This window comes from Pleurodeles waltl, chromosome 7 (genome assembly GCF_031143425.1).
Source record: "Pleurodeles waltl isolate 20211129_DDA chromosome 7, aPleWal1.hap1.20221129, whole genome shotgun sequence".
NCBI lineage: Eukaryota > Metazoa > Chordata > Amphibia > Caudata > Salamandridae > Pleurodeles > Pleurodeles waltl.
In genome coordinates, this window is record NC_090446.1 from 971,785,224 (window position 1) to 971,809,401 (window position 24,178).

Below are 24,178 nucleotides of genomic sequence, written 5' to 3' on the forward strand. Positions count from 1 at the left end.
GTCGACCCGATTCTCATTCCCGACGAGTCGGAGTGGCATCAGCCGACGCCGCCATCGGCTTCGGTGGGCCCTATTCACCCAAGGTCGGATTCTGACCCATTTTCCTATGGGTACGAATACGGGCAGGAATTGGAGGGGTCCCTGGACCCTTATGAATACCAGGAAGACCCTACTATGGACTCGGCACAGGATTTGGACAAAACCAATGGTCTTGATACTTCTCCTGACTCTGGCATGCTGTCTCCTCCTACTGTGGCTACGGCGAAGGGAGCTACCTATGGTATGGTGGTTAGCAGGGCGGCTGAGGTCCTTGGCCTTGAGCTACCTACTGTTGAAGTCAGGTCTAACCTCCTGACGGAGGTGGTTCAGCCTGGGGCTTCTATGTCTGAACCCCTTCTCCCATTTAATGAAGCCCTCACTGACGTCCTTTTGGGTACATGGTCCAAACCCAATACAGGGGCTTCTGTGAACAGGACTATCGCTCGCCGCCATCGGCCTGCGCCAACCGACCCGAACTTCCTGTCCCAACATCCTACGCCTGAGAGTCTTGTTATCCAGGCGTCCTCTTCTTCTGGCACGTTCCATTCCGCACCCCCGGATAGGGAATCCAAAAGGCTGGTACAATTTGGTAAGAAGTTATTTTCATCCTCCAGCCTTGCGCTGCGGTCCGTGAACACTGCATGCCTTTTGGGCCGTTATTTCCATTCCCTGTGGGATACGGTTGCGCATGTCCTGCCGCAGATACCGGTGGAGGCCCGTGCTATCATCTCCCAAGCAGTCAAAGATGGGAGAGACACGGCGAAGTTCACAATCCGTTGTGGGCTGGATACGACCGACTCTCTGGGTAGATCAGTTGCGACAATGGTGGCCTTGAGGCACCACGTCTGGCTATCTACATCTGGTTTCTCAGGAGTTGTCCAACAGACTCTTATAGACATGCCCTTCGATGGCTCCTGTCTCTTTAGAGACAAGGCGGACTCGGCGCTGGAGAGGTTCAAGGACTCCCGGGCTAAGGCTCGGTCTCTTGACCTATCCACCGCCCCTCCTCCCCAACAGTCCACTTTTCACCCCTTTTGTGGCCACAGAAGGGGCTCCCTGTGGTGTCCCTTTTCCAGCCACAGTGCCACCCATGCTGTTCAGCTGGTGTGTGGCCGGGGATGCGGAATCCCGCATGGTTGTAGGACAGGGAACCAGAGGTCTGCCCAGTCCGCCCCTGCTGCAGCCTCCAAACCCTCCTAGTCTGTCCCCTCACACTGGTCCAGTTGGCGGCAGCATTCGCCATCACCTACCCCACTGTGAATCCATCACTATGGACAGGCGAGTTTTGCAGATCGTTCGAAGGGGCTACAGCCTCCCCTTCGAATCTCCCCCACCAGCCATGCCTCCATCATTTAGCAGTATACCAGAGAATCATTTGGCACTTCTCCGGCAGGAAGTCGCAGCTGTCTTGGCCAAGGGAGCCATATAGAGGGTCCCTGTGTCCGAAGTAGGTCGTGGTTTGTTATTCTCGTTTCAGGTGCCCAAAAAAGACAATGGCTTACGTCCTATCCTAGACCTTAGGGCCCTCAATCTCTTCTTTAAGAAGGAGGAATTCAAAATGCTCAGCCTGGCTCAGGTCCGGTCTGCCTCGGATTCAGAAAATTGGGTGGTAGCATTGGACTTGCAGAACGCTTATTTCCATATTCCGATTTTGCCTGCCCACAGACGTTACCTACGATTCATGGTATGTCATGGTATGTCACGAGCATTTTCAATTTACCATGCTCCCCTTTGGCCTTACCAGCTCCCCTCTGGTGTTCACGAAAGGGATGGCGGTGATTGCAGCCTATCTGCGCAAGTTGGGTGTTTCAGTCTTTCACTATCTCGACGACTGGCTGTTGAAGGCGGACTCACCCCAGAAAGTCATCTCCCACCTTCAGACTCCTTCACATGCTGGGGTTCACTATAAACATGCCGAAGTCACACCTGACTCCCTTTCCGACGCTCCCTTTCATGGGAGCTGTTCTGGACACAGTGCAGCTTTGAGCCTATCCTCCCAAAAAGCGAGTCCAGGCTATGATTCTGCTCTCTCTGCCTCTATCTTGGGTTCCGGTGAGACTGACTCTGAGGCTGTTGGGTCTCATGGCCTCCTGCGTCCTACTAGTAACACATGCCAGATGGCATATGCAGGCTGTGTAGTGGGACTTGAAGTTCCAGTGGGCGCAGAACCAGGGAAATCTCTCCGACATGGTCCAGATCTCGGAGGGGACCGCAAAAGACATGCAGTGGTGGCTTTTGAATCGGCATTGGGTCAACGCAGATCCCTCTCCCTTCCCCAACCAGATCTATCCATGGTGACGGACGCGTCATTTCTGGGATGGGGGCGGCCACATGGGAGAGGCGTAGATCAGAGTCCTCTGGTCTCTGGCAGAGTCTGGGCTCCATATCAATCTTCTGGAGCTGCGGGCGATCAGGCTTGCATTGAAACCATTTCTTCCCTCTCTCAAAGAGAAAGTAGTGTAAGTGATCATGAACAACACTACCGCCATGCGGTACAGCAACCCTTTGTCAGGAGGCGCTACACCTCTGGATATGGCTGGCACATCAGGACCTCAGTCTGGTGGTTCAACATCTGGCGGTGCTTTCTGAACGCCAGAGCAGACGAGCTCAGCTATCGATGCATAACCGATCACAAATGGCATCTCCATCTGGAGGTGGCGCAAGGTCTCTTTCAGCACTGGGGAGAGACTTGGTTACATCTCTTCGCCTCTGTAGAGAATGGGCAATGTCAGCTGTTATGCGCGTTGGAGTTTCCCAGGCGGCACTCGCTCGGAGATGCTTTTCGTCTTGAGTGGAACTCCGGCCTCCTTTACGCCTGTACCACTTCTGTCCAGAGTTCTCAAGAAGATCAAGAACGATCGGGCCCAAGTAATCTTGGTGGCACCAGACTGGGCATGGAGAGTATGGTATCCAGAGCTATTAAGCATGGCTACCGATCCTCCACTCAGACTGCCCCTGTGTGGTGGCAATTGACGGCTTTTGACCTTCCACCTGAAGTCTGTCATGTAATCTTGACAGCCAGGCGTCCGTCCACCAAAATGGTATATGCCTGTTGTTCGCATAAATTTGTGGCATGGTGTACCAACAAATCTGTTGATCCCTTCTCTGCTTCTCTTTCTGAAGTTCCTTTGTTTATTCTTTCTTTGACCTACCAGGTCTCTGCTTTGGGCACCCTTAAAAGTTATTTATTCGGCTGTCGCAGCCTTTCTTAGGTTGCCTGATCAGCCTTCACTCTTTAAGTCTTCTATTGTTAGCAGATTCCTTAAGAGCCTCACCCATTTGTTTCCTCCCACTCAGTTTATCATGCCTCAGTAGGACCTCAGTCTTGTCCTTACTTGCTTAATATGTACTCCCTTTGAGCTGATGCACAATTGTCCCTTACAGCTCCTTAATTTCAAAACAGTTTTTCTTGTTGCCATCACTTCTGCTCGCAGAGTGAGTGGGCTTCAAGCTCTATCTTCTAAGCCCCCATTTTTGTCTGTGCACCTTGAGAAAGTGGTGTTACGCACTAAGGCTTCCTTCCTTCCTGTAGGCCAGTCCATCACTTTGCCTACTTTTTACACACCTCTACATCCTTCTCATGAGGAGGAGAGACTCCACCGCCTAGATCCAAAAAGAGCGTTGGCGTTCTATCTCAATCACACGAAAGATTTCAGGATGGACGATCAACTCTTTGTTGGATATGTAGGTGCGAAGAAAGGGAAGGCGTTGCAAAAATATACCATCTCATAATGGGTACTTCTTTGCATCAGAACCTGCTACGCTTTGGCAAAGAAGCAACCCCCTGAGGGCTTGTGTGCTCATTCCACCAGAGCAGCTGCTGCTTCCACAGCGTTAGCACGCAGAGTTTCTGTCTGTCAGGCGGCTATGTGGGCATCCTTGCACACATTTACTAAACATTACTGCCAGGACAGTCAGGTACATAGGGATGGCTACTTTGGTCCGATCGGTCCTGCAGGACTTTCTAGTATGATCTTAGTTCGCAGCCCACCTCCGAGGATGGCATTGTTTGGGTATCTTTTCTAAGGTAAGGAATCTACAACTAAAAGTCTCTGTCAGATGTACAAGTTAATTATGTTCAGTAACAAAAAATATCTGGTAGAGACATATTCTAGTTGCAGATTCCTTACCGACCCACCCATCCTCCCCGCTTGCGAACTGATTTCTAGGGACAGGGCTTTCCCATTCAGGGCTTTAGCTCCGGCGCACCAATTTCAGTGTTCTTCGTGACTGCGCTTTGGCGTGGAAAGTCGTGAAAAGAAACTGACGTCACTGTGCTGAGGAGGCGTCTATGTACTACTCCCGATGTCATCACGGCGACGACGATGCCCACGGAGTCGACCAAAGCCACCTACTGGCGCACAAGGGTATTGCTCGAGATAGCGACATCACTATCTCGGTCACTTAAATAAAACATGGCGGAGCTAGTACTCTGTCTTCTGCTGTAGATGGAGTACTACTGGTGTTTTTTATGAATGTGATGATGTCAAATCAACAGCTTTCACGCCTAATCCCTGACTCTTAAAACCAATCATTGCTAGTCTAAATAAAGGGAAAACAATTAAGAAGAAGACTTAACGAGGCTTCTGCAATTGAAAAAGTAAATGCAATAAACAAACAGGGTGCTTTTAGCTGTAAACGGGCATGTTATGAATGTCTGAGTTGCAAGAGCCTTTACTGAAAAATGAAGCCTGCAGCCACAGCCCAGTCCAAGCCAGTTCACTGCGGGTGGCGGACAAGCCCTTTTAGCCTAGTAGGTTTTGCCCTGTCAACGAGGAGGACAGATGCACAAGGCGAGCTGTCTAATATTACTTAGATCAGGTGGATGAATGTACAGATTTTTCTAATTTTTGATAGAGCGAAGAAGGGTAAATCAGTGACCAAGCACACTGTTTCTCATTAGGTCAGTCATTGCATTAGGTCCTGTTAAGCCATGGAAGAAATAGCCGCAGTTTTATGTTCCTGCACTTGTACAAGAGCTTTTATCTTTGGCTTCCTAGGGCTGACATTTGCCTGGCAGTCTTGCGGTCCAGGGTATTTAACTGTTACATTATCTTGCCTATCATCTGCTATCTTTAACTGTTCAGGTCTTCACTGTGCACATCGGCTGGCTGAAGAAAAAAGTAAAAAAAAAAAAAAAAAAAAAAAATGACACCAGGGCACCAGGCATTGCTGTATAGAAGCCCGTTTTATCACTTCATGTGCTGACGGGTCTGCGACTGGAGCCGCATAGCACCACCACCACAGCACTACTGTGATAAAGTGAGGAACCTGCAGGAATATATTGTATCCACCAGAAACATTGTAACTGAATAGGATGTTCTCCTTTGTCACCAGCTATGGCATTAAACCAAGTCAAAGACTGTTTAATGCTGTTTATTGTTGTGACTGTCTTGACTGTAGGCACTTTCTGTTTCAGAATGTTTCATAACGTGGTCATTTATGGCATTCCCCAAGAAGAGACAGAAACAGTTCTGGTTGCTCCAGTCATAAATCCTGCAATATTCTAATGTATTGGTTTTAATTCAGGCTTTATAGCTCAGAAGATAGCTTCATGGCTCCATGACCCCTTTGTCCTTCTTTGTCAGACACTTGTATTGGTGTGCCCTTGCAACAATTACATGTTAGGGGATTGACCGCTACAGACCTGCTCAAAAGGAGGAGCAGGGAAAAGTCAACAGAGCTTACCCTTTAAATATCTTATGAGCTTCTTCTTCATAAACCTTTGCAGGCTTTGACACCATTTTGGAATGCCTACTCATTTTGTGAATACCCTCCCTTTCCTTCCTGTCTTCTGCTCTTGGTTGGGGGTAGCCATATAAAAGGAGTGTGGACTCATCTCAATATTCCTCCCATGGGAGAAAATGGGAAGATGCTGAATGACCTGAAATGTGTAGCCCCTCGTCATGTAACCCTATCCCACACACTTATTAATTGTTCTTCTTCATTCCCAACTCTTACTTCTTCTACCTATCGCAGGCCTCTCTGCTCCAGGCTTCTTCCAAATGTCAACTCGGCCTTGTGGGGTAGCCCTGTTAAGTGACCGAGTCCAACTTGGATAGATATTTACTTCACAGGAGGGACTGTGATTTCCCACTTTCAGTTTGGATGTGGAATATAGGATTAAGCAGACCTTCGACATGACTACAAGCAACAATCGTGTGTTGTGTAGTAGGAAGACCACTGTTGCGCATGACAACTGTGGGCCCGCAGCAAAAGTGTCAACCTCTGGCAAGGTGGGCACAGGCAGAACACCTCCTTGTGGGTCCCACCATGGGGATTCTCAGTCTGCTAACCAGTGCCAGTTTGCTGAAAGTTACTTGGCTTTATGAATAGCTGTCTTGTAGAATATCTAAAATTATCTGGCTACATAGGCCTTAGGCCTAACTTGGATCTCCATTTCTTAAACCTCCTATTTCAGCAGGACAGGTTCAAACTTTTGAATCTGCTATAACTGAGTCATGTTCTGCTGGCCCTCAAGGCTGGGGATTGGTTAGTATCCCCGGATCTCCAGCACACCTACTTTCATATGGTGATCCTTCCCACCCACCAGCTTTATCTCAGATTCACCATGGGGCTGCAGCATTTTTAAGCTTATGATTTCACCATTTGGTCTAATGACCATTCCACAGGTTTTCACCAAATTATTGGCTTTGGTGGTGACAACTGGCTGGTGAAGGCAGCGTCTCCTGTCCTAGTTTTGAAACACCTTCAATGCACCATGAACCTCCTACACAACTTGAACTTTACCATCAACACCCATAAGTCTCGCCCTATCTCCCACGTGAAGAGAGACCTTCACTGGTGCAGATCTGGAAAAGACTTTCACCTCCTCAGTGGATTGCAAATATTTGGGCTATGATTCTGATTTCTGCTACAGGTAATGAACCCGGTTCTGCAATTCCTGCACCTGTTAGCAGTGAGTACATTGTGTATCCTGTTGGATTTTTCTGCCAACTGGTGGGTAAATTCTCTAAAGTGGTACCTGAGGAGGCAGTGACTCCCTAACAAGGAAAGCCTTTTGACTCAGGATCAGATTTTCCAATCTGTTCTTCCGGATCTGCATTGATGGGTGTACCCCTCCAACCTCACTGTTGGCTGCTCATTCAGCCCTCCCAGTTGTAGGCGTACCATGGTCATGGATAATCCTCCCTTGGTTTGGACTCCGGTGTAGGAGGGCAAAACGGTGCTGGGTCTTTGATCTGTGTGAGAGCAGCAGCTACAAATATACATGTTTAAGCTGCAGACAGGGTGGTTGGTCTTGGAGGCTTTCCCCCTTTAATCTCATTGTATACTCTCCCTATCCTCTCGAACAACAAAGCACCTACTATATCAACAGGCAGGGCAGTGTGAGTTCCTGGACCCTGTGTTGGTAGACCATTCATCTGTGTCACTTGTTTCGCAGACGTACATCATCCCAGTAGCAGCCCGTCCTGAGGGTTCCCCATAGTATAAAGTCAAATGTGCTGAGTCACCTCTCACTAGAGGATCATGAATGGGAACTCCATTCTGAGGTGAAGGACAGTATGTCCACATTGGGATAGCTGAAGGTGATTATATTTGCAGTGGTCCAAAACAGGAAGTGTCCCTAGCTTGGTGCATTACATTTTGCTTCAAATGGTTTCCTGTGGGATGCCTAGAGATTCAGTTGGTCACGGAGTTTGTCTTGTGTTTCTCACTGAGATCCCTTCTGTCTTGCAGAGCTATGCTTATTGGAGTTTTTCTCCTTGTCTGCGGAAGTGGCTAAAGTAAGTTTAACTGCAAGGAAACCAGCCACGAAATCTCTCTATGCGGGCTGCTGGGTAAAATGTGTTTCTTGGTGAGAACTGGAAGATTAAAACCCTTTCCTACCTCATCTCTTTGGTGTTCTGCGCTTTGCACTATCTCAGCGCGGTGTTGCAGTTGCACTGCCAAAGGATATTGGGCTGCATTGTTCATCTTCATGTTGGTACAGAATCAACTCCCTTGTTAAATTTGCCTTTGTTTGGACGTTTTCTGAAAGGTTTGTATTTAGTTCCTCCCGCTCTATTTGTTGTTTTGTAGTGGGATCTGAAGTTGATGTTAGTTTTTCTCGTGGAGACTCAATTCAAAACTTTCTGTGGTTGTTCAGTATTTTTACTGGCAACAAGGACGCCTTTGTCGCTGGCAATAACATTGAGTTAGGAGGGTCGTAAAATACAGGCCTCATTAATCAGACCACTTTTCACTTTATCCTACAACAGATAAAACTGGTCTTTCGCTCTTGCTTCTTACCTGAAGTGATGTATGATAAGGGGTGTGGAATTTATTAAAATATCTACTTGTCCAGGGGACAGGTTGCTTCTCAAATCTACTTGTCCAGTAAAAAGATCTACTTGTCCCTTTGGTGCCATGTAGTGTGGCGACAAATTATGGCAGCAATCTCATTATGTAAGAACTCTGATAATAGCCTCTCTGATTATGCCAGGGCTACTACCATAGTAGGGCTTGAATACTTGCAGTTTCAATCCCTACTGTAGCAATTTCCTTATTTTGCCACCTTTCTGCAGATCTGCATACGGGGGCTGGAGGAAGCAGTAAGCAATAGTTCCAGGACTGGAATGCCTTTAAGTCCGCAAACCTACTAATCTGCATGTTTTAAAGATTTTCACCAGCTACTCTCTAATATTATCTCATAATAAGAAAGGTTGGACATTTACTCCTGACAGTGGCAGAATTAGAACTTTTTCCAGGGTTGGGAAGAAAGTGGCTGGAGGGAAAATGAACTTGCAAATGCTCAATAGATTTTCACATGAGCAAATCTACACATGCATATTTACCCATGCTAAAATACAGTTCACAAATATTTTATAGGGGTACGACAGATACCATGGTTGCACTTTTGTGACTTTCTTTAAGAATTTGGGGCCACATGTAGGTAGGTTCAGATTTGCGACCCGCGAAGTCGCAAATCCCAATGTAGGATGGTGTCCCTGACACCATCTGTGATTCGCAAGGGCTTCGCAAATGCCCACCTCATGAATAATCATGAGGTGGGTCGCAATTTGCGACCCCCTTGCGAATGGTGGCCCTCACAGGGATGGTGGCCTGCTGGAGACAGCAGACCACCATGTTGGTGACTGCTTTTCAATAAAGCAGTTTTTTTTTTTTTGTAATGCAGCTCGTTTTCCTTAAAGGAAAACGAGCTGCATTACAAAAAAAAAATGAAACGTTTTCGTTTCATTTTTTCAGAGCAGGCAGGACCCCTTCCCTTTTGCGAAAGTGTTAGCACCCATTTGAAATGGGTGCAAACTGCGATTGGTTTGCGCCTGCGTTCGCGGTCACAAAACAATCCTACATTGCACTGCGGGTCGCAATTAGGAAGGGAACACCCCTTCCTAATTGTGAGTCGCAAACCCATTTTGTGATTCAGTAACCAGGTTACCGAATCGCAAAACTGGGTTTATACATCGCAGTGTGCTTTTTGCACGTCGCAAACAGAGAAAGTCGCTGTTTGCGACATGCAAAAAGCTACCTACATGTGGGTCTAGGTCCCTAATTAGGTGTGGTGTTAACAAAGACATTTTGTTTTTATTAAACTTCTATTTCTCTCTCTTTTGGCTGGCTTTACTTTGAGTGATCGCATTCTGCTCTTCCACAAGGAGCATATTGGCACACAAAGAAGTTTTGTTCAGTGTCGGGAACTACAGTGGCAATCAGTGACGTAACGAAACTGGAGGGTGCCCCTTTGCAAAGAACATGGAGGAGCCCCCTCTCCAGACTCACTCAGGGCAGGTGCTGTGCTGAAGGGGCCCCCTGGAGGGCGACTGCAGGGCCTTTGTTATGCCACTGGTGGCAACGTGTGCTTTTAGAGTTCAAAAACTTTTTGTTTTGTTTTTTGCCAGTGTTTATTACAATGTTGAGGGCCTGGTAGCTCCCACAACAATCAAGTGTTACAAAAGCCATGTCAAAACAAGACACGCATTGATGAAACTAAAAGACTTATAAAAATATGTCAGATCAGTTTGCTTTGTCAGTGTTTGTTTATTTTCATGCTTCCCATAATTGTGTTGAAAATGGTTACACTGATTTTCCATTAGAAATATTTTTGGGAAATACTAGCATGCATCAACACATTTTATTAAATGACACTTCATTTGCATCTAATCAGAGAGCATTCTGGGATCATTATACTTAGCCTAAACTTTTCAAACATGTGTATACACGTTTTTTTTTTTTGTACTGGAACCAACGTCAGTAGTAAAGTGTGACCTTAAAACATTTATTTACAGCACTCACCCTAATAATGAAGGCTTTCAAATAATGAACCATAAATACAAGTCCGAACAGCATTATCTTTTGGAAACATTACCTCAACTGCAGAGAGTTCCACTCTCTGTAAACAGGCAGCCAAAGGGTTTGTGCTGCAGAGGGTTGGGCCTACTTGTCCCAAGGACAAAGTAAACATAAAAACTTGTTGCCCTTGACCCCAAACAAGATGTCCCAGGCGTCTATACCGCATGAGTCTAGACAGAGTGATCTTTGCTGGAGACAAAAAGGCAAAGTGGTCTCCAATCTTCTAACTTGGCATTGGGTTGCCTTATGTATAAAACTCTTCTACACAGTGGACAAGAAAGATCCTCTGGCTTGTATTTGTGTTCATGCCATCTGAACCATGGTGGTTTCTGATGTTCTTACCCAGGATGTTGTGGTGGCTAATATTTGCCAGGTGACCACTTGGTCTGTGTTGCATACTTTTGCTAAACATTACTGCTTCACAGCTTAGGCTCGCAATGACAGATAATTCACCAGGGCTTTGTTGCATGACTCTCTTGGGTAATTGTCACTGCTCAGTCCCGCTTCCTAGGGGGATTGGGGGCGAGGGGAAATTGCTTTGGGACTCATTCCTGAGGTAAGGAATCTGCAGCAAGATATAACCATTTTTAGTGGATAGCATTTCTTCGTGCAGATTTCTTACCGCCCTCCCTCCTCTATAATGAACACTTCCATTCATAAGATTTCAAAGTATGCCATGTGTTTTATTCTGTTCCTGTCATTGAAGTTAAAGCGCTCCCAGTTCCTTTTCACATGCCACGATTGGGTCTGTAGGTGTCTATATGATACACTTTACAACATCCGAGTAGCCGTGGTGTAAACATTTATCTTCAGCCACACCCAAGAACATAGTTTGTGCAATTTTCAACAAAGGTCGTGTGAAAAATGAATGTATAGGCAGAGAAAGAAATTAACGTATGTGTCTGTCGCAACCCAATAACATCTCTCTTTTCACACCACAAGCATGCAGTATCCTGGACCTTTTTTGATTAAAAAAATGTAGAAGTTTAATCTGGCTCCCCGTTGCGTCACCGTAGTCAGATGCAGCTGGCTGTTTACTTCAACAGGACGCTCTTCTTAAGGGAAAAATGAGCGAGATGAGCTGTGTCACACCGCTAGAGCATCCCCATGCGACCGGATCCTTGATGGCAGTGACTACTGTGTTCCTCTCAAGTAGTTTCTTGCATCCGTTTCTTTTACTGAAGAGTAGCCTCCCGCTGACCTCAGTCAAGTCGGGGCAAATTGTTCCAAAACATCCCCCTACACTCATTTTGACAACTACTGATGTCCTGACCTGGCTTTACCCAAAAACCTCTATTTTCTCCCATGCACCAGGCCTCATGAGTGTCCACACACCTGTGCATAAATGATTGGGACAAGGATGTATGCAGGTACAGAGAAAAGCGTTCTTATATAAGCAGGTGACTGTATTGAACTCTACAGGACTGAAGACCTCATGCCAGAGAGAGAAACGTATTTCTCGAGGGTGGGCGCCCTCTTTATTCTTTTACATGTGTATAGGGCATTGTCTGCCACCTGTGTGGCTTCACAGCGCCTTTGTTATTCCAGTGATGTCTTTCCAAATGATTCCAAGGTTTCCATCGCAGGCTTATGAAGATGTGTTGCCCTTAGACTGAGTAGGAATGTGCCACTGTTCAGAGAATGTGTCAATTTTAAAGAATTGTGGTGGATTTACAGACAAGCCGCACATTGTTGTCTTAAGCAGTGAATTGTTTATATATCCTGTTGTTGTTCCAAAATGAAATACAATTGCTCTGGCAACAGTCCTTTTATAAGCCCTTTCATGCACACCAAATGCCGTCCAAAGGTTAGAATTGTAGCCTGGTGAGCTCACCCTACTTCCCCAACGCCTCGTTTGGGGACCTCATTCTTAATCCTCATTCTCTCTGCCCAGGCAGAGCGCTTTATTGGAACCATGCGAATCTGTTCTAGGTTCCCAAGCTGGCAAACCATGGTTGGAGGTCAGTGAATGCTGCTTTCCGTTCATTGCTTCCCTAAGGGCACCTCCACGGTGATGTTTCAGTTTGGACAGCTAAATAAACAATATGTCCATTTTTTTTCACGACACTGCAGACATCTGACTCCCGCACTGGTTGCACCCATGGGTGCGTTCTCGTGTTCGCTTAAGAAGAATCTCTCTGGTTCTTTGGGATGGAGCTCTGGTTGACATGGCAGTTCTCACTGAGACGATGAGAGCTACTCTGCCAAAACAAGGCAGACCATTATCATACAGGACATGAACTTCTATACAGCTCTGTTAGAAATGGGGTTTTTGGTTGGCAGATAGGTTGTCCTCTGTCCAAGCAAGAACCCTCACTCTAGTCAGGGTAAGTCACACACAATCCAAAATCAGCCTGTGCTCACCCTCCGGTAGCTTGGCACGAGCAGTCAGGCTTAACTTAGAAGGCAATGTGTAAAGCATTTGTGCAATAAATCATACAACACCATAGTATAACACCACAAAAAATACACCACACAGTGTTTAGAAAAATATAGAATATTTATCTGGATAATTGTAGGTCAAAACGATCAAAGTTGCAATACGAATTTGTAAAGATATCACTGAAAAGTGATATTAAGAGTCTTTAAGTCTTTAAAAAGCAATAAAGTGTCTTTCAAGCACAGAGTACCTGGTTTCTGGTGGGAAATCTCCTCAGAGGGCCACAGGAGAAGAGATGCGTGGAAAAAGGGGTGTGTGCGTCGTTTTCCGCTCAGCACACACAGACTTGCGTCGTTCTTTTCCACGCGGGGAAGTCGGGCGTCGTTTTCCGGCGCGCAGACAGTCTCTTTTTGTGGATCGCGAGGATTACCAGATGCCCCGGGTCTGTGCGTGGATTCTCCTGCTCGTTTTCCGGCTGCGCGTCGTTCTGCGGGGCTGCGCGTCGAAGTTTCGATCTCACGGTAGGCGTCGCGTCGATTTCTCCTTGGAAGTCGGGCGGCGTTGTCCTTGCGAGGCCGTGCGTCGAAATTTTGGTCTCACGGCAGGCGTCGCGTCGATTTCTCCTTGGAAGTCGGGCGGCGTTGTCCTTGCGAGGCCGTGCGTCAAAGTATCGCACTCACGGTAGGCGTCGCGTCGATTTCTCCTTGGAAGTCGGGCGGCTTTGTCCTTGCGAGGTTGTGCGTCGAAGTCTCGATCGTCCCGAGGGCGTCGCGTTGATCAGCGTCGGTGTGCGGCGTTTTTCTCGCCGCGAAACAAGCTGTGCGTCGAAATTTTCGGCGCACGGAGCGTCCACGTGAAAGGAAGAAGTCTTTTTGGTCCTGAGACTTCAAGGAACAGGAGGCAAGCTCTATCCAAGCCCTTGGAGAGCACTTTCACAGCCAGACAAGAGTTCAGCAAGGCAGCAGGGCAACAGCAAGACAGCAGTCCTTTGGAGAAAGCAGACAGGTGAGTCCTTTGAGCAGCCAGGCAGTTCTTCTTGGCAGGGTGTAGTTTCTGGTTCAGGTTTCTTCTCCAGCAAGTGTCTGAGGTAGGGCAGAGGCCCTGTTTTATACTAAGTTGTGCCTTTGAAGTGGGGGTGACTTCAAAGAGTCTCTAAGAAATGCACCAAGTTCCCTTTCAGTTCAATCCTGTCTGCCAGAGTCCCAGTAGGGGGTGTGGCAGTCCTTTGTGTGAGGGCAGGCCCTCCACCCTCCCAGCCCAGGAAGACCCATTCAAAATGCAGATGTATGCAAGTGAGGCTGAGTACCCTGTGTTTGGGGTGTGTCTGAGTGAATGCACAAGGAGCTGTCAACTAAACCTAGCCAGACGTGGATTGAAGGGCACAACAAGTTTTTAGTGCAAAGAAATGCTTACTTTCTAAAAGTGGCATTTCTAGAATAGTAATATTAAATCCGACTTCACCAGTCAGCAGGATTTTATATTACCATTCTGGCCATACCAAATATGACCTTCCTGCTCCTTTCAGATCAGCAGCTGCCACTTCAACAGTGTATGAGGGCAGCCCCAATGTTAGCCTATGAAGGGAGCAGGCCTCACAGTAGTGTAAAAACGAATTTAGGAGTTTTACACTACCAGGACATATAACTACACAGGTACATGTCCTGCCTTTTACCTACACAGCACCCTGCTCTAGGGGTTACCTAGGGCACACATTAGGGATGACTTATATGTAGAAAAAGGGGAGTTCTAGGCTTGGCAAGTACTTTTAAATGCCAAGTCGAAGTGGCAGTGAAACTGCACACACAGGCCTTGCAATGGCAGGCCTGAGACAAGGTTAAGGGGCTACTGAGGTGGGTGGCACAACCAGTGCTGCAGGCCCACTAGTAGCATTTAATCTACAGGCCCTAGGCACATGTAGTGCACTCTAATAGGGACTTACAGGTAGATTAAATAGTCAATCATGGATAAACCAATCAATAGTACAATTTACACAGAGAGCATATGCACTTTAGCACTGGTTAGCAGTGGTAAAGTGCTCAGAGGTCAAAAGCCAACAACAGCAGGTCAGAAAAAATAGGAGGAAGGAGGCAAAAAGTTTGGGGATGTCCCTGTCAAAAAGCCAGGTCCAACATGACCCCCCACCAGCCTAAAGCCAGGGGAGAACAATCACTATCCTGATGTACTTCCCTGTTTGAGGCGACAGAACAAGGACCCAGGCCCACAACAGCAGGGGCATGCTCCAGTTCTTCGCCTTCCTGACTCCAATTGGATCCCTCTGTCCATACTCTCAGGGCCCACTAAGCCCATCCATGGGGAACCTTTCTCCTTTCCTGCGGATCCCATCTGTGCAGCACCTAACCTTACTTTGCTCACAGATGTATCCCAGGAGCAGGATAGTACCCCCATGACCAACATAGTGGTGTTGCCCACTCTACCCCTGGGGTGTGACACTTGTCCCCTCCCCAGGGATAACTCTGTCCACCCGGACAGCAAGCCACAGTGATTACTGACAGCTGCCAGGGATGAGAGCCAGGCCCCAGGCCTCTCAAAGCTCTCCAACCACTGTTGCTGTGGAGAGTGGGGGGCGGTAGCCCCAGGTGCTGGGCACCCTTTAACCACTCTCCCTTCCACCAGGTCAGGGATGACAGCCTGAACCTGGTCCTCCCCTCTGGGGCTTTGTACCCTCCCTCCTGGAGCGGTACCCCCAGAGTCCAACATGGCCAGGGGGCTTACAGAAGTCGCCCTGTACCATTCCTCCACCAGTGCAGGGCTGTTAACCTGCCACTGGCCCTCCAACCTGGGGTCTGTACCTTCAGGTTGGACTAGGGCCCGGGGTGAGGCTTCCCTCCCCCTGCCCTCCCTTCTGGGGTCCAGCACCCTCCAACTAAGAGTGGCCTCCTCAGAAGACAACATGGTAGGGGCACTGTTATCAGTAGCCCCTCCCTCCAGGTCCGGGGGGACACCCTGAACCTGGTCTTCCAGCCCAGGGTCTGTACCCTCAGACTGGATCACCGCCTGGCAAACCAGGACTTCCTGGGAGGCACACCTACCCCCCACCAGGTCAGAGTTTAACCTCTGCACCTGCCCATTCAACTCAGAGTCACCACCCTGAAGTTGAACAATTGCCTGGCACGCCAGGACTTCCTGGAGGGCACACTGACCCTCCACCAGGTCAGAGTTTAACCTCTGCACCTGACCATTCAACTCAGAGTCACCACCCTGAAGTTGAACAATTGCCTGGCACACCAGGACTTCCTGGAGGGCACACTGACCCTCCACCAGGTCAGAGTTTAACCTCTGCACCTGACCATTCAACTCAGAGTCACCACCCTGAAGTTGAACAGTTGCCTGGCGCACCAGGACTTTCTGGGGGGCACACCTACCTCCCACCAGGTCAGAGTTTAACCTCTGAGCCTGGTTCCCCAACCCAGGGTCACCACCCTGAGGTTGGGCAATTGCCTGGCACGCCAGGACTTTCTGGGGGGCACACCTACCCCCCACCAGGTCAGAGTTTAACCTCTGAACCTGGTCATCCAACCCAGAATCCACACCCTGAGGTTGGACAATTGCCTGGCACAGCAGGGCTTCTTGGGAGGCACACTTACCTCCCACCAGGTCAGAGTTTAACCTCTGAACCTGGGTATCCAACCCAGAGTCACCGCCCTGAGGTTGAACAATTGCCTGGCACGCCAGGACTTTCTGGGGGGCACACCTACCCCCCACCAGGTCAGAGTTTAACCTCTGAACCCGGTTATCCAACCCAGAGTCAGCACTCTGAGGTTGAACAATTGCCTGGCACGCCAGGACTTTCTGGAGGGCACCCTGACCCTCCACCAGGTCAGAGTTTAACCTCTGAACTGGGCCATTCAACTCAGAGTCACCACCCTGAAGTTGAACAATCGCCTGGCATGCCAGGACTTCCTGGAGGGCACACTGACCCTCCACCAGGTCAGAGTTTAACCTCTGAACCTGGTTATCCAACCCAGAGTCACCACCCTGAGGTTGAACCATTGCCTGGCAGGCCAGGACTTTCAGTGTGGCACACCTACCTCCCACCAGGTCAGAGTTTAACCTCTGAGCCTGGTTCTCCAACCCAGGGTCACCACCCTGAGGTTGAACCATTGCCTGGTATACCAGGACTTTCTGGGGGGCACACCTACCCCCCACCAGGTCAGGGTTTGACCTCTTCACCTGGTAAGCCAACCCAGAGTCACCACCCTGAGGTTGAGCCATTGCCTGGCATTCCAGGACTTTCTGGGGGGCACATCTACCCCCCACCAGGTCAAAGTTTAACCTCTGAACCCGGTTATCCAACCCAGAGTCACCACCCTGAGGTTGAATCTTTGCCTGGCATGCCAGGACTTCCTGGGGGGCACTCTCACCCCCCACAAGGGACACGCCGTCCCCAAGGGCCACACAAGAGTCTGGTTGGCGCAGGTCTCCCGACCTCTGCCCATCCGGCAGAGTCTGGGTTTCCCCCAAACCAGAAACGGTCTCACCTGGGTCATTCCTGGGGGGCTCTGCTCTCAGAGCTGACCCCTGACTTTCAAGATCCTCCACTGGGGTCTGCCACCCCCTCTCAACCCTATGTCTGGACTTCTGCACCCCCTCACTAGGAGTGGTACTGCCAGACACCAGAACTGTTGGGATGCTGTCTACAGTCATCCCCCCAAGTTCTTCTGACACTGCGGGGCTTCCCTCAAAAGGTGGCCCTACGGTACAGGTTAGGCTCTGAGACCTACCTGGGACACTACAATCCTCTCCCACCACACTTGGTCGGGAACCACCTAGACCACTCCCTTCAGGAGCACCCCCAAATGCCTCTTCAGACTCTCTGGTACTCACCCAAAAGTCTGCCTCCACTGTAAGTTCCCGGGGGTCAGAGAACTCACACTCCACCTGGTGTTGGCGTAGCTCTGGAAAATAAGGACCAGACATATGCTCTCCAGCAATTACATCACTCTGCCCTTCACATGTATTAACCACAGTACCCTTCACCCAACCACCCAGTAACTCAACCTTGGAAAAGCACTCTACTTCACCCTCCTGAGACTGGTGAGACAGTATCTGTCTGTCCCTGACACTCAACCCAAACTCTTCTGGGATGTCTCTACACTCTATATCCAGGACGTCCACCAGGGGGGAACCCTTTTCTCTGTCACTCTCTGCTAGAGTCAGTAAAGTGTCCCTCCCCCCAGTAGGAATATGACTCCCTGTGCCAGTTCCCCAATCCTTCTCAGGGACCCTGTGCATAACGGGAACTACCTCATACCCTTGAACTACCTGGGGTGTGTCAACTCCCTTCTTCAAGTTGGGCACCACATCTCTGGGCTTGTGCCCTTCTTCAGCAGTACTAGATGCAAGATTTTTGCTGCCACCATCTGAACTGGACTCAGCCCTTCCGGCCTCCAGTTTCAGCTCTTTACCGCTCAGCTCTTGAGCTGCAATCTTTTCTTCTTCCAGGGCTAAAAGTCTTTTTGCCTCAACCTCTGCAAGATACTCCTCTAATTGTTACTCCTGTCGCCTTTGACTTCGGAGCCATTCATCTATTTCTGGGTCACTGTCCAACTCTGAGTAGCCTTCCTCCTCATCTGAGTAGTCTTCCTCCTCATCTGAGGGGTACTTAGTCATTTGGTTTCTTGCTGCCTCTCTCTCTGCCCATCTTTCCTCCCCCCAGACTATGTAGTGATGGAGCATCTCCGCTTTAGTAGATCTCCTTGCTACAGGAAGGCCCCATTGTCTGCAAAGCTTCCTTAGGTCAGCCTTAGTGAGGTGGTCAGTACGAACAAAGAATGAGTAGGTAAGCAATCCCATTTTGATAAGATCTTATCAGCAAAAACCAAAATCCAAAGTCCAAAATATCAATAGTATATCCAGGAGGACATCAGAGAACCAAGAGCCAAAAAAAAGATGAAAAATCAAGTTGACCTTCCACTGTGGGTAGGTAGTGAAATACTTAGCTACTGTATGTCACTGCACAAACACAAGTCCTATCCTCACCGCTGATCACCAATGTTAGAAATGGGGTTTTTGGTTGGCAGATAGGTTGTCCTCTGTCCAAGCAAGAACCCTCACTCTAGTCAGGGTAAGTCACACACAATCCAAAATCAGCCTGTGCTCACCCTCCGGTAGCTTGGCACGAGCAGTCAGGCTTAACTTAGAAGGCAATGTGTAAAGCATTTGTGAAATAAATCATACAACACCATAGTATAACACCACAAAAAATACACCACACAGTGTTTAGAAAAATATAGAATATTTATCTGGATAATTGTAGGTCAAAACGATCAAAGTTGCAATACGAATTTGTAAAGATATCACTGAAAAGTGATATTAAGAGTCTTTAAGTCTTTAAAAAGCAATAAAGTGTCTTTCAAGCACAGAGTACCTGGTTTCTGGTGGGAAATCTCCTCAGAGGGCCACAGGAGAAGAGATGCGTGGAAAAAGGGGTGTGTGCGTCGTTTTCCGCTCAGCACACACAGACTTGCGTCGTTCTTTTCCACGCGGGGAAGTCGGGCGTCGTTTTCCGGCGCGCAGACAGTCTCTTTTTGTGGATCGCGAGGATTACCAGATGCCCCGGGTCTGTGCGTGGATTCTCCTGCTCGTTTTCCGGCTGCGCGTCGTTCTGCGGGGCTGCGCGTCGAAGTTTCGATCTCACGGTAGGCGTCGCGTCGATTTCTCCTTGGAAGTCGGGCGGCGTTGTCCTTGCGAGGCCGTGCGTCGAAATTTTGGTCTCACGGCAGGCGTCGCGTCGATTTCTCCTTGGAAGTCGGGCGGCGTTGTCCTTGCGAGGCCGTGCGTCAAAGTATCGCACTCACGGTAGGCGTCGCGTCGATTTCTCCTTGGAAGTCGGGCGGCTTTGTCCTTGCGAGGTTGTGCGTCGAAGTCTCGATCGTCCCGAGGGCGTCGCGTTGATCAGCGTCGGTGTGCGGCGTTTTTCTCGCCGCGAAACAAGCTGTGCGTCGAAATTTTCGGCGCACGGAGCATCCACGTGAAAGGAAGAAGTCTTTTTGGTCCTGAGACTTCAAGGAACAGGAGGCAAGCTCTATCCAAGCCCTTGGAGAGCACTTTCACAGCCAGACAAGAGTTCAGCAAGGCAGCAGGGCAACAGCAAGACAGCAGTCCTTTGGAGAAAGCAGACAGGTGAGTCCTTTGAGCAGCCAGGCAGTTCTTCTTGGCAGGGTGTAGTTTCTGGTTCAGGTTTCTTCTCCAGCAAGTGTCTGATGAGGTAGGGCAGAGGCCCTGTTTTATACTAAGTTGTGCCTTTGAAGTGGGGGTGACTTCAAAGAGTCTCTAAGAAATGCACCAAGTTCCCTTTCAGTTCAATCCTGTCTGCCAGAGTCCCAGTAGGGGGTGTGGCAGTCCTTTGTGTGAGGGCAGGCCCTCCACCCTCCCAGCCCAGGAAGACCCATTCAAAATGCAGATGTATGCAAGTGAGGCTGAGTACCCTGTGTTTGGGGTGTGTCTGAGTGAATGCACAAGGAGCTGTCAACTAAACCTAGCCAGACGTGGATTGAAGGGCACAACAAGTTTTTAGTGCAAAGAAATGCTTACTTTCTAAAAGTGGCATTTCTAGAATAGTAATATTAAATCCGACTTCACCAGTCAGCAGGATTTTATATTACCATTCTGGCCATACCAAATATGACCTTCCTGCTCCTTTCAGATCAGCAGCTGCCACTTCAACAGTGTATGAGGGCAGCCCCAATGTTAGCCTATGAAGGGAGCAGGCCTCACAGTAGTGTAAAAACGAATTTAGGAGTTTTACACTACCAGGACATATAACTACACAGGTACATGTCCTGCCTTTTACCTACACAGCACCCTGCTCTAGGGGTTACCTAGGGCACACATTAGGGATGACTTATATGTAGAAAAAGGGGAGTTCTAGGCTTGGCAAGTACTTTTAAATGCCAAGTCGAAGTGGCAGTGAAACTGCACACACAGGCCTTGCAATGGCAGGCCTGAGACAAGGTTAAGGGGCTACTGAGGTGGGTGGCACAACCAGTGCTGCAGGCCCACTAGTAGCATTTAATCTACAGGCCCTAGGCACATGTAGTGCACTCTAATAGGGACTTACAGGTAGATTAAATAGTCAATCATGGATAAACCAATCAATAGTACAATTTACACAGAGAGCATATGCACTTTAGCACTGGTTAGCAGTGGTAAAGTGCTCAGAGGTCAAAAGCCAACAACAGCAGGTCAGAAAAAATAGGAGGAAGGAGGCAAAAAGTTTGGGGATGTCCCTGTCAAAAAGCCAGGTCCAACAAGCTCCGATACAGGGTCCTTTCATTTTGATGATCCTGTGTGAAGGTGTGTTGCCAATGTCAGTACTCAGTATTTACCTGCCTATCTTCATTCTAGCCACAGAGAACCTTTATCACCTATTTATTAATTCAATGTTATTTTTAAAGCACAACAGACACCCGGCTAGGAATCTCTTCTCTTCTGTTGTTCATATCACCAAATAGTGAGGGGAAACTGGTCTAAGACCTAATTATATTTCTCATTTCACAAATAATGGTTTCCTAGCTTGTGTACTTTACATCCGCAATCAGCACTTATGTACCACACTTGGTGTGTGGCCCGCAATGGTACACAAAAGCACAAGCACAAAGAAAAGCAGACTAGTATAAGGCGAATTTCCAAGAAGGCAATGCAGCATCCTGCTGTACACCCATAGTTGTGCTATGCCTTTTCTGACGGACCTCATGTATGTTTGTTGCATTATGCAGGTTTACATTACTGAGCAGTCTGCAGTGAGGGATAAAGCACTCAAAGAGGACTCCAGCTCGTGGATGTAATGGTGTAGTCCTCCTGCCTCTCACCAAGGCACTTATCTAGGGCTAGACAGAGTTGCATCTCTAGGGTATCACAACCAGTCCGTAGGAAGGAGGCAAAAATGTTGCTGTGGCACCTGGCATACATTCACTACACTCCAAACGAAAACACATAGCCAAAAGACATTTTCATTTACAACACCAATAGCTCTAACTCTCACAAATGCGACACCTAGTGCATTGCAAATGCTTGTTTTCTCCATCTTTCTGCTTGTTCTATTAGTTCTTCATGCTCCCCTTTCCTGTTATCTATCACAAGGCACCACATTAGATCCCTTCTCCCACCTCTTCTTTAAACCTTCTTGAAGACTGTGGGATTTCTGGTTGCACCCGTAGTGTGGTAGCATCTGAAGGGACACAGTGTGTTCTGATAAGGCATTGTCTGTACTAATGTATTCCTTCTGGATACTAACCTCAGGCTACTGCCAATTCCTTTGAGGCTTATCACTGATTGGAGAAGCAGCCCGTAGTTGGAAATAAATGGCCATCATTGTTGATGGCCTGCGGACTGAAAGGCAGTGTAGATAGTGTTCCCAAAATGTTGCTGATTTCCTAGAGAAAACTTGTTGACACCATTGATCGGGTAATATTTAAGGCAAGCCTTTTCCGTTTCGAAGCTCCACTGCTATGTATTAAGTACAGGACATTGGCTTGACAAGGATAGTATGAGATGTCATAGCGCTTATGTATTTAGGAAGATTGATGCAGCCATGTACTTCTCATAACACAAATAGAAATTCATTATTATAAGATAATACTGTCTGTTTATTCATGCATGCAAGAGAGGGTTCAGGCATCAGCTTTAGTGGCTTTGGCTTGCACACGTGGTGTTATGAAATTGCAATTAGGCATTGGTATAAGATGAAGTGGCTGCGTCAACTAAGTGCAACACCCTCGACTCGCAACTTAGTACCTGAAATCTCGGGACCTAAGCCCTCTTATCTTAAAAATTAAGTATACGAACCAAAAACTTATTTTGATGCAGTCACTTAAAAATTATCTCCTTTTGTGCAAAGTATACTAGATATTTTTACTGTTCTCTACTCTAAGCATGCCATGACCACCGCCCTTTGCTTTGTTAGGTTTATTGCTGACTGTGGATTTTATTTTTTTCTGTTACGTTCTTTGATCATGTCCAAATGAAACCCTTTCCTCTGGGCTGTTAGAGCTATGCAACCTTACCTCTATTCTGTGTTGAGCCGCGGTCTGAAAGAAACGCTCAAACTCTTCTCTAGCATGATAAATTCCCACAGCCATTCCTCTAGTCTGAACAAGCCCTATAGCCTTCTTTCTGCCTTGCTAGGCCCCTCAATATTTCTACTAACATGTTAGAGCCTAGCAACCATGCCTCTGCTCTACAAATGCATCTTTTCTCTCCCATCTTAGAGAGTTCGGCATCCTTTCCTCTAGATTAGCGAGTCATGTACCTGTTCCTGTGCTCTGTTATCATTTCTGCAACCTTTTTCTGGAAGAGAGAGTCTTGTAATCTTTCCTCAGCCCTGAAAGAGTCCTGCAGCCCATCCTCTGATCTGAGAAAATCTTGCAGCATTTGGGAGATGCTGCTACAATCTTTGCTGGGGGTGTGGCATGTTTTATGTTCTTCTTGTGTTTGCTGTGCTTCGTTTGGGTTGCTTCTGTCGTGTTGTGTTAATTCTGTTTAATTTCTTTTGCTTTGGCTGACCAACTTACCCTTGGCATCATCCCCTGAATTCCTGTCTTCACACAGGCCTGGCTCGAAGGGTTTCAATCTATCTTGACAGAAGTAAACAAGGAGGTGAGTGCCGTCAAACCTGATACCTGAGCTCTTTCTTATGCCCGTTGAAGTTAGTAGTAGCAGCAAGATGATGAGAGGAAAGGTCCCATCTGACAATCAGTCTCTTGCACCGTGAGGTATCCAAGAAGCGCTATTTGTAGTTTTACACCCAGGACTAGTTTTTTGTTCCCATTGCCCTCGCCCATAGGCGCATTATTGTTCCTCTACCATTCCATTCCACCTCTATGGCCAATACCAGTGTGCCCCGTTGCAAAGCTTGGAGGCCTGTCTGACCACCCAAAGTACACTTTCCACTCCTTGTCACTTGTTTCTCATGCCCAAGGTCCTCCTTGTCCCTTTGGCCTGTAATTCTGAACACGTTCTTCCTACCTATAACTTGTCTCTTACTACGTCCCTCTGCCCTGCAACCTCTGGTGGCCCTCACTTTTTGCTGTGAGATCTCTCCCTTCTCATTTAAAAGGTTTCCTGTTTCTCTCCCTTTTCTCAAACTCATTAGATTCTTACGCTCGAACTAGTGTCCATCTCCACCTGGCTGGCTTCCTTCTCCCCCTTGCTTTCCTTGCACCCAGCCTCTGTCCTGGCTGACCCGTTTCCTCTTCTATGCTTACTGGTCCCATTAGTGCCTTTGACCAGTCGTTAAGTAGTTATAACTCAATTCCTGTGTGCGGTCTAGAACTTTTTGTAAAATCGCAATATAAATGTACGACGTGCAGCGATTAGCAACATGCACAGCTGATAAGATAATGGTTTCACTACGCGTTCCAGATTCGATACAACTGTTGTCAATTGGCACTCGGTTACAAAAACTACTGAACTGACTTTGTGGCT

The 24,178-nt window shown here is 48.0% G+C and overlaps 1 protein-coding gene across 3 annotated transcripts in view; it reads left to right on the forward strand.

Annotated features, from left to right (window-relative positions):
* Positions 1–24,178, forward strand: part of RPTOR (regulatory associated protein of MTOR complex 1) — a 1,432,785-nt gene that overhangs the window by 1,199,583 nt on the left and 209,024 nt on the right. For 2 of the 3 annotated variants that reach the window (XM_069199733.1, XM_069199734.1), the window contains exon 29: positions 23,303–23,350. The exons of the other annotated variant lie outside the window; for it this stretch is intronic. In XM_069199733.1, the coding sequence (XP_069055834.1) occupies positions 23,303–23,350 (48 nt within the window). The remainder of the gene's footprint in view (positions 1–23,302; positions 23,351–24,178) is intronic. 3 annotated transcript variants of the gene reach the window in all.